Source organism: Pelophylax lessonae, assembly GCF_965119305.1.
Source record: "Pelophylax lessonae genome assembly, chromosome: 4".
Lineage (NCBI taxonomy): Eukaryota > Metazoa > Chordata > Amphibia > Anura > Ranidae > Pelophylax > Pelophylax lessonae.
Genome location: NC_138771.1, coordinates 304,971,008 through 304,985,904, shown reverse-complemented (window position 1 = coordinate 304,985,904; position 14,897 = coordinate 304,971,008). Strand labels below are relative to the sequence as shown.

At 37.5% G+C, this 14,897-nt stretch overlaps 1 protein-coding gene across 1 annotated transcript in view; it reads right to left on the bottom strand.

Annotated features, from left to right (window-relative positions):
- Positions 1 to 7,840, bottom strand: part of SLC5A8 (solute carrier family 5 member 8) — a 205,381-nt gene extending 197,541 nt beyond the window's left edge. The window contains exons 1-3 of the mRNA XM_082253567.1: positions 7,470 to 7,840; positions 6,977 to 7,042; positions 4,410 to 4,461 (exon numbers count right to left, since the gene is read on the bottom strand). Of these exons, the coding sequence (XP_082109693.1) occupies positions 4,410 to 4,461; positions 6,977 to 7,042; positions 7,470 to 7,820 (469 nt within the window). The 5' untranslated portion in view covers positions 7,821 to 7,840. The remainder of the gene's footprint in view (positions 1 to 4,409; positions 4,462 to 6,976; positions 7,043 to 7,469) is intronic.
- Between the last annotated feature and the right edge of the window lie 7,057 nt (positions 7,841 to 14,897).

The following is a 14,897-nucleotide window of genomic DNA, read 5'->3' as shown; positions in this document are numbered from 1 at the left end:
TTCTCCTAACATACTATGCATCTTGTGGAGGAGTGCTGAGAAGAGGAGAGGAGTGTAAAAAGTGGCATCCCTTGAGACCATACAGACGAGATCCAGCAGCAGGAGTTATCACACACTCTGATTGCTATACAGCTCTGGTAAGAGGCTATATTTTTCTCAGGCTGCAGAGAAATACAAGCGTGTGATTCTCCCATATGGTAAAGGGGTGTTGTCACTTCAAGGTGTTCTTAATTCCGCATTCATATCCCTTATCTCTGGTAAGAAGCTAATCCTGAAGGTGGTGAGATTCAAGAGTGTCACTGAGCACTGAATATTGTTTCTTTCTTCTTTGGATTGTCACTACTGGATAATTATCGCACAGACTTGATTTTATTTTTAGCACGGATACATATTGTGGACTTGATTATTTTTTGTCACAAACCCTCTGGGGTTTATTCATTTATGGTTCATGTTGGTGTATTTGAATATACACCTTGTTTTAATGGTTGTCACTGTATTGATTGATTTAAATCACATATGACATTTGGCACCTTATTATTTAGTGCACCAGACCCATTTTTCCAATATAATATTTGTCCAGATCAGGTATCTGGATCTTTGGTAGCAGCTTTATTTTTTTGCACAGAATTGTCAGCGCACTCACTATTACTTTATCAATTTACACTGTTATACAAGCTGTATACTCACTACTTTACATTGTAGCAAAGTGTCATTTCTTCAGTGTTATCACATAAAAAATATACTAAAATATTTACAAAAATTTGAGGGGTGTACTCACTTTTGTGAGATACTATATATATATATATATATATATATATATATATATATATATATATATTCTTTGGATTATGACAAAAAATACATAGCATTATGTACTCCACTCTTTTTCTCTTTTATATATAGAAAAACACTGAACATTTGTTTTAAGCTTAAAATAGAGGAAAAACTTTTTTTTTTCATTTTGGATAGAGCAAGGAAGGTTTTTACCCCTGTCATATATTTTTTCCCCCTCATCTGTGTCCCATTGCATAGATTTCCCCTTCACTTACTGTCACATAGCCAAACAGGAAGTGAGAGTAAATTCCTGCAAATTAAGGGAATTCCTTGGGGACCCCCAGGTCACCTCTTTTACACTTCTGGGAACAACCCAAAATTTTGGGATTTCCTTTTACTTTCACTTTCAATGATAATGGTAAACAGGACAAATAGAGAGGGTGAATCTACATAATGGGGGCACAGACAGCAATAAAAATTGGCAGGCGTTCTTATCTCTCTGCACTCTTTTAAAAAGTTTTGCCTTCAGTTATACTTTAAAATATGGATATTATTTATAAAAGCAAAATGTTTTAACCGCATTTTACAATACAGTAAAACATTGGATTGAGAATAACTTGGTTTGAGAGCGTTTTGCAAGACAGGCAAATTTTTTTTTTATAAATTTTGACTTGATAAACAAGCGATGTCTTGATATTAAAGTAGCGTCATGTCACAACTGAGTATAAAAGAGAAGAGAGGTGCCTCTAAGTGTAGCAATATGGTTACATTTAATGAAGGTTCAATATTTAGCAACTCACATGGTTGATGATTAAAACAGGCACATCTATGTATGCGGACAGCTTTACCTCGGATGTCTGCATACTTAGATGTGCCTGTTTTAATCAACCATGTGAGCTGCTAAATATTGTACCTTCATTAAATGTAACCATATTGCTACACTTAGAGACGCCTCTCTTCTCTTTTATACTCTGTAGCTCCTGCTGGATTTTGCTTCTAATCCCCTTGTGGAGGCGCCATTTGTGGGTGGACATTTCATGGTTACACAACCTATCATATTGCTATAATCTTTTTTAATGTACTATAAACTGAAAGACTTATGAATAAATGGTTGTGGAACGAATCATCTGAGTTTCCATTATTTCTTATGGGGAAATTCACTTTGCTATAAGAGTGCTTTGGATTACAAGCATATTTCCAGGATGAATTATGCTCGCAATCCAAGGTTTTACTGTAGTTGGATTTTTTTAATTACGATCAAAACCGCCTTTAAAAACAAGGTAAAGTGATCTACATCTTGTTATGGAAATACCTCCAAGATTACTGTTCTTACAATAGATAACAGGCCTGTACCTAAAATTAATAATTTATGTACATAGAAAAAAGGCTAAGGGGTACATTTATCCAAAACAAAAAGATAGGTCTTTTAATTGGTAACTCCCAAAACCACATACATATACTAATTATTCTAAAAAAATAGAATTTTTTTTTATACACATATTCTCTGTCATACATAAGTAACAAACATTTTAAAAATATAGGGGGGGACAAAGTCACCCTATAAGCTAAGACATACAAAACCACCAAGCATATGTAATGAATAGAAAATACAATGTCAACATGTTCAGCGGTATATCTTCCCCGCTTCTTCAGGGCTGTCTTGTGTGTTGTCTGTATAATTTTCACAAATACCAAGATGGTGGAAAACAGAAAACAAGAAATGTGATTACCAGGAGTGGTCCAGTAAAGGGGAGACCGAAAGTATAGCTATACCCATCAAATACTCCAAGCGCCCAGCTGTTCCATATACAGCTGAAAATACATCAAAGTTCACCAAGATTTATTGCGGGCTATGCCGTAGCGCCCTTTGTAACACAAACAGCTAGCTCCCAATAAAACATCCATGTAAATTGCCAGACAGAAGTGTACTAGAAACTTACAGTATAGATGTCCAGGTCTCCTGAAACCCCACCATATCAGCATGGTGGGGTCTCGGGAGACCCAGACATCTATACTGCAAGTTTATAGTACACTTCTGTCTGGCAATTTACATGGATGTTTGGTTGGCAGCTAGCTGTTTGTGTTACAAAGGGCGCTACGGCATAGCCCGCACTATATCTTGGTGAACTTTGATGTATTTTCAGCTGTATATGGAACAGGTGGACGTTTGAAGTATTTGATGGGTATATTTATACTTTCAGTCTCCCCTTTTCCGGACCACTCCTGACAATCACGTTACTTGTTTTTTGTTTTCCACCATCATGGTATTTGTGAAAATTATGCAGACAACATACAAGACAGCCCTGAAGAAGCGGAGAATATATAAAGCGAAACATGTTGGCATATTGTGTTTTCTATTCATTACATGTTTGGTGGTTTTGTATGACTTAGCTTATAGGGTGACTTTGCTCCCCCCTATATTTTAAAATGTTTGTTACTTAAGTATGACACGGAATATGTGTATATTAAATATATAGTTTTTTGGAATAATTAGTATATGTACGCAGGGCTTTTTTTCAGCGGTAACGCGGGGGAACGCAGTTCCGGCACCTCTAGCACTGAATGTATGCCATGACAAGGGGTGCTGGAGGGTCTACTGATGCTGGATCTATTGATGTTGGAGGGGATCTATTTTTGGATGGTAATCTATTGTTGCTGGTGGAGGATCTTTTGATACTGTGGGTTAATTGTTGCTGGAAGGGATCTACGGTTTGGGGAGGGGGTCAACTGTTGCTGGCTGCTAGAGAGTCTATTGATGCTGGCTGCTGGGAGATCTTTTGCTGCTGCTGGGGGTTTATTGCTGCTGGGGGGGGGTATATTGCTGCTGGCTGTGGGGGATCAATTTTATTGCTTTTCTTGTTATCATAACCAAATTCTATAAATTCCACTACAAAATTATACTTGGCTCTATATTCTCTAAAAGGGGCTGCACTGGAAGCTGGGTAGGGGGTGGATCCAAGTGCCGGTACTCAGAGGTGGGTAGGGATGGAACCAAGGGTTAGTGCTCGAAGGTGGGTAGGGGCGGAGACACAAAGTAACTTAGAAAGGGGAGTTCCTGCACCTATTCTCTGAGAAAAAAAGCCCTGTATGTACGGTATGTGATTTTTGGGAGATACCACTTAAAAGACCTATCTTTTTGTTTGGGACATATATACCCCCTTGGCCTTTATTCTATGTAATTTATTCCGGTCTGGTTTCTCCCAAAATAAATAAGTGTGGCTCACATTCATTTCATTATTAAATTTATGTAACTCAAACTACAATTTTTGTGCACAGTAAACATCATATTTGATATCTAACCCATGTACTTCCTTAAGTGCTCAGCAAACAGTATAAAGCCACAAAGTTGCAAGGTTGTGTATCTACATCATCAAGTACAGGTCATAAATATGCAAACTTTGTACTTTAATTGCCATTTTTTTTGTATTACGTCTTACCCTGATTTAATCAGATAAAGGAAAAATATTCAGCGCTAGATCTAACACACCTAAACCAAACACCTAAACCATGATAAAATGCCGTTGAACACTGAAGGTCAAACCAAAAACCTCAAGGCAATCAATAAAAGAAAAAATAGTGCAGCGCATAAAGAATAAATTAAATATAAACCCAATCTAAAATAAGGAAGCCATTACCTTGATTTAATGCCAAAGCTGGAGCATAAATTACAATTCCTGTATATAGAATCTATGGAAGAGAAATAGAATATATGCAGCAACATAAATGAGTATTTTTGGTCATTTCAAATAAATAGAAAAAAAAAAAAACACAAAGAATACTATAATTACTAAATTAACCATAATTATTGCATTTATCTCAGTGTTTATGATCAGTTCAAAGGGATTCATACTCCATGTCATTTAACCTGTGCCTGGCGTGCTGTTCATACTAGGCAGAGAATGCTCTGATGAACAATTTTTTTGAATATCTGAATGAACTTTCAGCCAGCTTGAACCATCATAGGCATGTCAGCAGTACACAGCTGCTGATTTGCACAAAGTATATTCATTTAAGGCTCCTTTCAAAGGAAAGTAGGCTTATAAAATGTAAGGGGCATATTTAAAAAGTAGTGAATATCACTTGGTGGTGAATTAATCACTGCAAACATGCACCAAGAAGAATTACCTGCAGTGAATGTTTAATGAATGTCAGATGAACTACTTTATAAACATGTATTGTGTTAATGTTGACCTCTCTTAACATTTAGTGAGTGAGCCCTGTGCTGTATCCAACTACTGTACGTTTGAAATAGTACACCAGATACCCATAGTTTGCCAACACAAACAATTAAATATTTCTAGCTGCACTTTTCCATTCACATCTGATGCAATTTGCATTTTGCTGTGTTTTCCAGCACAAGGAAAATAGTCATAAGAAAACCCAGTATTTTCAATCAAACTTGCAAACACCAGCAAGCTGTTTTGATATACTTTTAAATAGTACCAATATGTTGCATTTTTTAGGTGTTGGTGGGGGCTTTGCAGGCCAATTCACCAAAAACACTTGCAAATCACACATTTATAGTGCAAAATCTGGTGCAGATCTGCATAGAAACCAATCAGCTTAGGCTGGCCATAGATGGTTCGAACCATGTATGGTCAGGCTAAATCTATCAATCAACTTGGGTACAACCAGCCTGTCAGATTTTACATGCAATTATTGCTACCAGCCAGTATAGCCACTATCAATAATTATTGGGGTTTATTCTAGATTGTAAGCTCTAATGACCAGGGCTCTCTAATTCCTCCTGTATTGAATTGTATTGTAACTGTATTGTCTTCCCTCATATTGTAAAGCACTGCGCAAACTGTTGGCGCTATCTAAATGCCGTATAATAATAATTTACTAAAGTTGGAGATTGCAAAATCAGGCTCACTTCTGCATAGAAACTAATCAGCTTCCAGGTTGTATTGCCAAAGCTTAATTGAACAAGCTGAGGTTAGAAGCTAATCGGTTTCTATGTAGAAGTGAACATGATTTTGCACTCTCCAGCCTTAGTAAATAACCCCCACCAGGAGAACAATATAGCTCTGCGGGAGGAATTCCCCCATCAACACGGAGTATTTTGATGGGGGAATTGAGTGATTTCCATTTTTTTTTCAGCTGGTGGTCCTGCCGATAACACACTTCCAGTCCCAGGGTAACAACGCTCACTCACTGTACCGCATCTAAGGAGGAGCAGCATTGTCGCCCTAGGACCCTCCCCTTATCTCCATTACAAGGAGACAAGGGCTTTGGATTTCACAGAAGAAAACTGGGCAGAGCTGACAAAAATGCTTTAGATTTTGTTGCAGAATTATCAGCTCACTACGGGAAGTTGGATGCTCACTGTATTTCTGGCAGGATCAATGGGTATTTTTTGGTACTTATTTTTACAAATATCACTAAACACTTTCAATTATATATTTTAAAGACCAAAAGGAAGCATACATACACCAGACGGTCATTGTTAGGGTTTACATGAACATTAAGGCACATAAAACACTTGTGTCTGATGTGAACAAGCCGTTACATGATGGCTTTAGTAAGACAATATTAACAATTAATTGGCTGTTCTTACTGCAATAAAACCACTGGAGTGTGCAGGACTTGTCATCAACAAGTTAAAGTTCCTTACAATTATTTCCCCTGTATTTGAGGTGGAGAGCTTATCCTCCTTATCTTATCCTTATCTTTCATCACATTATACTTATCGTACACTGATCCACTGTTATCAATGGAATGTGTGCATACATAATGAGAGGGCGACTATAGTGAGTGCAATAATAATATTATAAATAGTATATAACAAGAGTAAAATGACATAGGGCAGAACTAGTTTAGCAATCTTCCTTTTTCCTACACAAATGGGTTTATTTATAATTTTTTTCACCCAAGATTCACACAACTTTCTCCAAAGTTTCAATAATTTCTAATTGGATTTTATTGGGAAAATTAGTGAATCTCGCATGAAAAGATTGTAAGTAGACCCCAATGGGTGTTACGCAAACAAAAATTGTCATCATATGCATAGATAAATGTACATTAAGGAAAATGGCTACTAAATAATGCAGGTTATATATTTAACTATACCAGTCGTCATGATGTCATTTTCCACATCCTATGCAGTTACTGGTTTCTTACAGTACCAAGAGTAAACGTGATTTAATTGCCAAACTATAAGATACTTGATGTTGACGATGATAATAATAATTTTACTTACTGTTTGAATAATGAAAAGGATTGTTCCAACTAGTCGGACTAGTTTATTGAAGCGAAGTTCTAGGTACTGTGGATATATAAAAGAGATACAAACATTAAACTAAAAATTCTAAAAAAGGAGTTGAGAACGAAAACAAATAATAAAAGTAGATGAGTTAGATATATGATGAAGGAAAGTTCTAGTTACTGATTGTATTTAGTTACTGATTGTATATTAAAAAGAGATAAAAATATTAACTTAAAAAAAAAAAATTACAGTATATAACATGTACTATTTGAATAAAACCTAAATCAGCAGTATGTTTAACTAAACAATAGATTTAATGTGTTAGATCATTGTTGGGAAAAGAGTAACAAACTTTGGCTACATTTTTCAACGGAATGTAAGCCCAGTCATATCCAGCACAGGGGCATAAGTGTGCCAGCTGGCATGTCGTTTTTCTGGGCATTTCCCTGTCTTTTACAACTGAGGAATGCTGATGGTTATACTGTACCTCATAGGTGCTGGTGATGCCCAGTCTGTAGAACACCGGCAGAAAGACCTCTGATGAGATCAGCACTGTGAGGGCATAAGTGATGGCAAATACACTAAACATGGCACCAAATCGGTACACCTCTGCAGGGGTGCCAAGCACTGTCACCGCAGACATGAAGCTTGCAGTGAGCGATAGAGCCACTGGCACTGCAGTCATGCTCCTGCCACCCATCAGGAAATCTTTGGAGGTCTTCTGTCCACCGCCTGCGAAGGCATAGTAGATGCCAATGACAGCAGAGATAAGCAGCATCAAAGCGAACACCACATAGTCCCAGACTGTGAAGGTGCCAATGTCCCCAGGGGTGGCCATTGTAAGGGAGCTCTGGCTGTATGTGGACGTCTACCAGGAGAGAGAACTAGCTACTAGAGGTGAGATGAAGCAGCAGGTCCAAGTCAGCAGCAGTGCTTTCAGGCTGGAGGTGGGCTCCTGAGTACAGTTACATATTCTAATTAGATAGATAGGACACTGAGTAACCAAGTAGGAGGGTAGAAGAATAAGGCTGTGTAGGTGGCTGCACTCCAGCACAAAGCTGTTAGAGATATGTGCAGTGAGCGTTGGATAGAGAAGAGTGATACAGTAAAAACAAGCTGAAGATTAGAAAAAGAAAGAAAGTGACGTATGGCTGGGAGGTACGGACAGGTGCTGCAGAGTAACTAGAAAATATTGACAAGCTAAGGTAAGACAGAAGTGAAAGGGACAGGGAGGAGGAACAGATTATGTCCTCAGACTCCTCACAGGGTTAATATAGTGACTAAACTCAGCAGGTGACATCCCATAAACCCTCCCAGCTCAGATAAGACACCTTAGGTCCATTGTCCTCAATGTGCAGATTTCATCATTGGTGTTAATTCACTCATGATTGAAAATACACACAAAAACAGACAAATATGTAAAATACCATACAATCACAGTCTGGTGTTGGTTGACAATTGCACACAATTGACTTTTTTGGTTAAATGTCTTCTACAATTGTGGATCAAATACATTATTAGAAACTTACAGGATGGGAAGAACATTAATCTCATTATTTAAACTGAACAGAGCCACAGAGATCTGATTGTGATCAGATATTAGGAAATTACCTGACCACAGGAAAATGTCTACCAAGAGCCAAATACATAAACCTATATACTTATTTCCTACAACAACGGTTCCTTGCCATCACCCTGCCTGCTGCATAGACATATCACTTGTGATTTGTAAGGATGAGCAACCATCACTTTACATTTAACACTGGGAATTATCAATCACAATATCAGAAATAAGATTAGTCAGTATAGCAGCTGGAAAGATTATCCAATTATTTTTAAGTGCAAGTTTCAATCTGATTGGCTGCTAATGCAACACAGATAGATCTTTTTTCAGACAGTTTGGCAAACAAGTTCTAAGTTAACCCTCCCTTACTTGGATTGTTTTTCCTCTTTATAAGCTCTGTATATAAGGTTATTTATTAAAGGCATTTAATATTTGCAAAAAGCACTCAATAAATAATAAGGTCAAAAGCTGTTTCTCTGTTTAACCACTGGGTGACCAGGTCTATTCCGAGACTTTTTGTTTACAAGTAAAAATCAGCATTTTTTTTGCTAGAAAATTATATATACATATATGTATATGTGTGTATATATATATATATATATATATAAAGATTAGAAAGATTAATAGAAAACAATAGATTAAATTCAAATTTTTAATTTAATCTATTTAAATAGATTAAAAGAAAACATTTATTTCTATTAAAAATCAGCATTTTTTTGCTAGAAAAATCATTCATATATATATATATATATATATATATATATATATATATATATATATATATATATATATAGGTTTTTCAAATGCAATTTTTTGGGAAAAAACACACTTTATTAATTTAATGCAAAAAAAAAAAAAAAACACAATATATACCGGAATTTTTCTGTAATATATAAAAAACAATGTTTCACCGAGTAAAAAAGATACAACAAACAAACTACAAAGCTAAAAAATCTCTATAAGCCACTTTTAAAAAAAAAATGCATGTTACATGTTTAGAGTTATAGAGGAGGTCTAGCGCTAGAATTATTGTTCTTGTTATAATATTCATGGCGATACCTCACATGTGTGGTGGGAAAACTGTTTACATGTACGTGCATGACCTATATATGTGTTCGCTTTTGCACGCGAGCATAGAGCAACGGGGGGGGGGGCTTTAAACATTTATTTATATTATTATCATTATTGTTTTTTTTTTTTTTTTTTTTACATTGCCCCTTTAATTTTATTTTTTTTTATTGCTTTTATTCCTATCACAAGAAATGTAAACATCCCTTGTGATAAAAATAAGGCATGACAGGTCCTTTTTTTGGAGACATCAGGGGTACTAAGATCTGGGGCAAATTCTTTTGCAAAGTGTAACTTTCCTGTCAAAGTGAACAGTCTATTTGCCTTTAGTAAATCACTCCATAGTTTCTCGAGAACCTCCATTGAGGTGACACACCTACAAAGTTCTTGGCAGCTAGAAACCATATAGCCTTCTGTTAGGATTTGGAAAACATAAGAGAAACGACAGTTTCTAATTCATCATCAATCAGTTGGGAAATGATTCTCCAATATTTGGAAACCTTCTTTGTGCAACAGCATTCTTCTGAAAGTGTTCATTCACACGCATATACATGGCCCTGATGGTGCTTAATCACTTGACCTCCGGATGATTTACCCCTCTTCATGATCAGGCCATTTTTTTGCAATATGGCAGTGTGTTACTTTAACTGACAATTGTGTGACACTGTACCAAAATAAAATGTATGTCCTTTTTTTTTTGCCACAAATTTTTTTTTTGGTGGTATTTGTTTACATCTGCGGTTTTCATTTTTTGCACTATAAACAATAAAAGACTGACAATTTTGAAAAATTTGGCAGTATATAGTTGGCAGTATATCAGTCAATACCATTGCTTAGTTTATTTGGCTATTATCACAATAATTATTGAACGTAGATATTTTATTGTTTGCTGTCACTGAATGAGAGTCAACTCATCACTGTTAAAGTGGAAATTCAACCAAAAGTGGAAGTTCCACTCTTCTTCCTCCTCCCCCTCCTCTACCAGTTTTGACAGGTACCTGCTCTGTGCACCGGTCCAAATCATTTGGTGAAGGGGTGATTATAGTGTGGGATTGTTTTTCAGGGGGTTGGTCTTGGCCCCTTAGTTCCAGTGAAGGGAACTCCTAAGGCGTCAGCATACCAAGACATTTTGGACAATTTCATGCTCCCAACTTTGTGGGAACAGTTTGGGGATGGCCCTTCCTGTTCCAACATGACTGCACACCAGTGCACAAAGCAAGGTCTATAAAGACATGGATGAGCGAGTTTGGGGTGGAGGAACTTGACTGACCTCAACCTGATAGAATACCTTTGGGATGAATTAGAGCGAAGACTGCGAGCCAGGCCTTCCCGTCCAACATCAGTGCCTGACTTCACCAATTCACTTCTGAAATAATGGTCAAAAATTCCCATAGACACACTCCTAAACCTCAAGGACAGCCTTCCCAGAAGAGATGAAGCTGTTATAGCTGCAAAGGGTGGGCCAACTCAATATTGAACCCTACGGACTAAGACTGGGATGCCATTAAAGTTCATGTGCATGTAAAGACAGGCAATACTTTTGATAATATAATGTATATACCCTTTAAAAACAGTTAGGCTCTATTCACATTAGTGCAATTTAAGATGCGACTTGAATCGCAAAGAAGCACGGGACATTGGAAATCACATTGTTTTCAACGGTGCCCATTTATATCAATGCAACTCAGCACATCGTGATTTAGAAAAAGGTTCCTGTACTACTTTGGTGCAACGACAGCTCGATTTTGGCCCTGCAGAATATGCAAATTACTGTAGCATCCAAGTTGCATTATATAATTGGTCTGAAAGTCAGATCAAAGTCCGATTGTAGAAGTGTGAACCCAACCTTATTAGCCTGAAGTAACAGATAAAAAAGAGAGATGTGTAGAAAAGCAAAATGCAACGTTATTCCATACAGAATGTGATGTGAACTCGCGGCAGTAATTACGGCAGTTTAGATGAAGTGCAGGACTACATGACAATAAAGAGAAATATTGTACTCTCTACATTGTATGTGGTAATACCATAACCTCGGTTCCTAGCTTTGTACTGAATGCTTCTGTTACTGTTGATAAAGTTTTGATTATAATTCAAACATCTTTTCTGTGCCATATGTTATTTAGTACATGTCCAGCATCAAGGATGTATGATTCCATGTTTACTATGAAAAGCTCCCCTACATATTTTAATTCCATCTTTAGTCTGTTCATAATGAGGTCCTTTTCACATGGGCTTTCCGATCCGGTCCGTCTGTCAGTTTTTCAGGCATAGCTGATCGGATGCTCCATGCAGCCCTATGGAGCAGCGGATGCCAGCGTTGACATGTCAGCTGACACCCGCTGCTATACGATCCTGTCCATGAAATCTGGACAGATGGAAACCCTATTTTCCATCCGTCTGGAGGATCGGATCGGATGAAAACAGACAGGCGGTCCCTTTTCATCCTATCTCCCCATAGAGGAGAGCGGGGCTCTGACAGCTCAGTCTCTGCAAAATAAGCAGAGACGGAGCTGTCATCCGCCTGTTTAGCAGGGATCGGCAGATCGATTCCCGCTGAGCAAAACGGAGTCCATCGGGCGCACCACCCATGTGAAAGGGGCCTGAGAAAGTTGTAAACCTATTTTATTTGGTCAACAAAAGCTATCCATCTGTGTTCTCTGTTTCCAAAGGTTTTTAATGCATTTTTGATGAAAGTAATGCCTGGTACACACAATGAGAATATTGGATGAATGATTTTCCAGTTTTTTTTTTTTTTTTTTGCATGCTAATTCTTATATCGAAAATGAAGAGTTTATTACAGTTACGAAAATTCTCGTACAACAGAATAAAAATTCAGTAGTGATGTAATGTGTATTATTGTATTTTCAAAGGACAACTGTACTGATTAAACTGAAATTGTATGATCTGGTATTGTACAAAAAAAAAATGTTATGCTTGTCCCATCGGATAACATCGGATGAACTGTCATGATCGGCTCTCAAATGCTGTGTACTAATGATTAAATTATCGTATGATCGCTTCAAAAGCATTTTTTTTTCTGATTGTATGTAGGGGCCTGAGGTTTGGTTTACAATAAATAATAAAAAAACTGGGGACTCCCTAAAACCACCCCAGGATAACATCAGCCATTGAAAAAAAATAAGACAGGAATGTTTTCAGGATGTAACAATATAACTTGAAGTAATCATTGATCCCAAAGCAGAGATGAATAAATGATGCATTCAGCAAGTTGGAGTTTACAGCCACAGATATCTCTCAAGCTGTTAAGTGCTCTAAAGGAGGCTTGGAAAGGTTGTGTGTTCTATTGACTTTCATAAGGAGGTTATTTGAGGTCTAGAAAAGTGTCCGAAACTACTGAGCTGTGATATATTAAGGTGGTGGGATCAGTGGCATATTAATAGCCATGGTAGTCAAGGCGGGTGCTCTGTGGCCTGGGGGTGGAAGGGACCCCATTAAGGGAACTGTTGAGGCAAATTAAACACAGAAAAAAAACTGATATTTTACTATTGAAGAAATGTTTGTCACTTTCAAAAGTTAATATTTACCTCAATACTTGAACTCAATGGAAAAAAAATTGCCATGTTAAATTTTCCTGGACTCTTTGAGCTGCATGCGTAGACAGAAATTAGGCTAGAGGAACACTGTTTATTAAAACATAAATAAGCACCCTTGGGCAATATAAGCATGTGTCTTTATGTTCATAACTTAAACGTTCATTTAATTGCCATTTCATGTATACTTGATTCATTTGCTACCTCTACCTGCTAGCACATGCTATTTCTTTCACAATGGAGCTATAGTGATAAAGATTTCAGTAACACTTATCTGTAAGAAATATGAGGAACAGGATAATCAAACATTTCTCGAGCTTCTGACTACATTTTAGCTTTGTTATCCTACAATTTTCTTTGTACTTTATTGTATAAAGCATTTACCATTCCTTCTGTGTCATTCATACTACTTTTTACATTCCCTTTCCACCTAAGTATATTTCCTTCTTTAACCGCTTGCCGACCGCCGCACGACTATTTACTGCGGCGGTCAGCCCCTCACAGGCAAAGTGACGTAGGGTCACGGACCCCCCCCACGCATGTGACCGGTGTCCGCCGGTCACTCGCGATCGTCTGTTAGAACAGGAGAAAGGCAGGCGGCTAATGTAAACAAGCGTTTACAAAAAAATTTGAAAAATATTGTTATTTTTGCAAAATTGACGCTCTTTTTTTGCTTATAGCACATGATCAAAAAATCACACAGGTGATCAAATACCACCATAAGAAAGCTTTGTTTGTGGTAAAAAAAGGACGTCAAATTAGTTTAGGTACAGCGTCGCACGACCGCGCAATTGTCCGTTAAAGTCACGCAGTGCCGAATCGCAAAATAGGCCCTGGTCAGGAAGGGGGTAAAATCTTCCAGGGCTTAAGTGGTTAAAGGACATCGCCTGCACCCAACAGTAACATTAATGACCTGTTTTAATTTCATGTATGGAGTCCCAAATATTGGAGACTAGGTCAGTGAAATAAATCCAGGAGTCTGTAATGCACAATGTTCCCTGTAATATACTAAATGTAATATCACCACTTAAAGCTGTCTTTGAACTTGAGAATGTGCATAAACAGTGGCAGTGTTTTTCATAAACACCTTATCAATATTGATTTTAGCCCGAGGACTTAAAAGTCTAAAGCCTAGTACACGCTAGTAGTTTTTTTTTTCGTTCAACCCAGCAAGGCTCAGCTCAGGAGGACCCGCTGTACAACTATCTGACATTAGTACAGCGATCTCCCACCTGTGCTACCCTCCCATTCTGCCAGGAACACTCTGGTCAGTGCTCTCAGCCATTGGCTGAGAGCGCTGATCAGGAGCCGATCGGCAGACTTTTTTCGGTCATGCCCCTTTGACAAAAGCCTAGTACACATGGGTCGAATGTCGGCCGGTGTCTATTGAACTGGCCGATGCCACCCGACATTCGGCCCGTGTGTACTAGGCTTTACTTTAGCCGCATCAAGAACTAGAGATCTGCATGATAGCAAACTGCCCCAGATTCTAGTAATCCCAATCCTATCAATCCAATATCATCCAAAAAAAGAGAGGGTAAGATAAGCGTTAATTACTAGTAAAAGAAGCATTTTGAACTTATACTCTAAATACAAGGATATTCATTTGTGCCAGATTAAATATTATATTTTGTATTGAGTATGTCCTGTTATATCAGTACTCATTGGTTATTGTTTTCAATTACAATTCCTATTGTGCAATTTTGTTTTGTACTGTTATTTATGATTACAT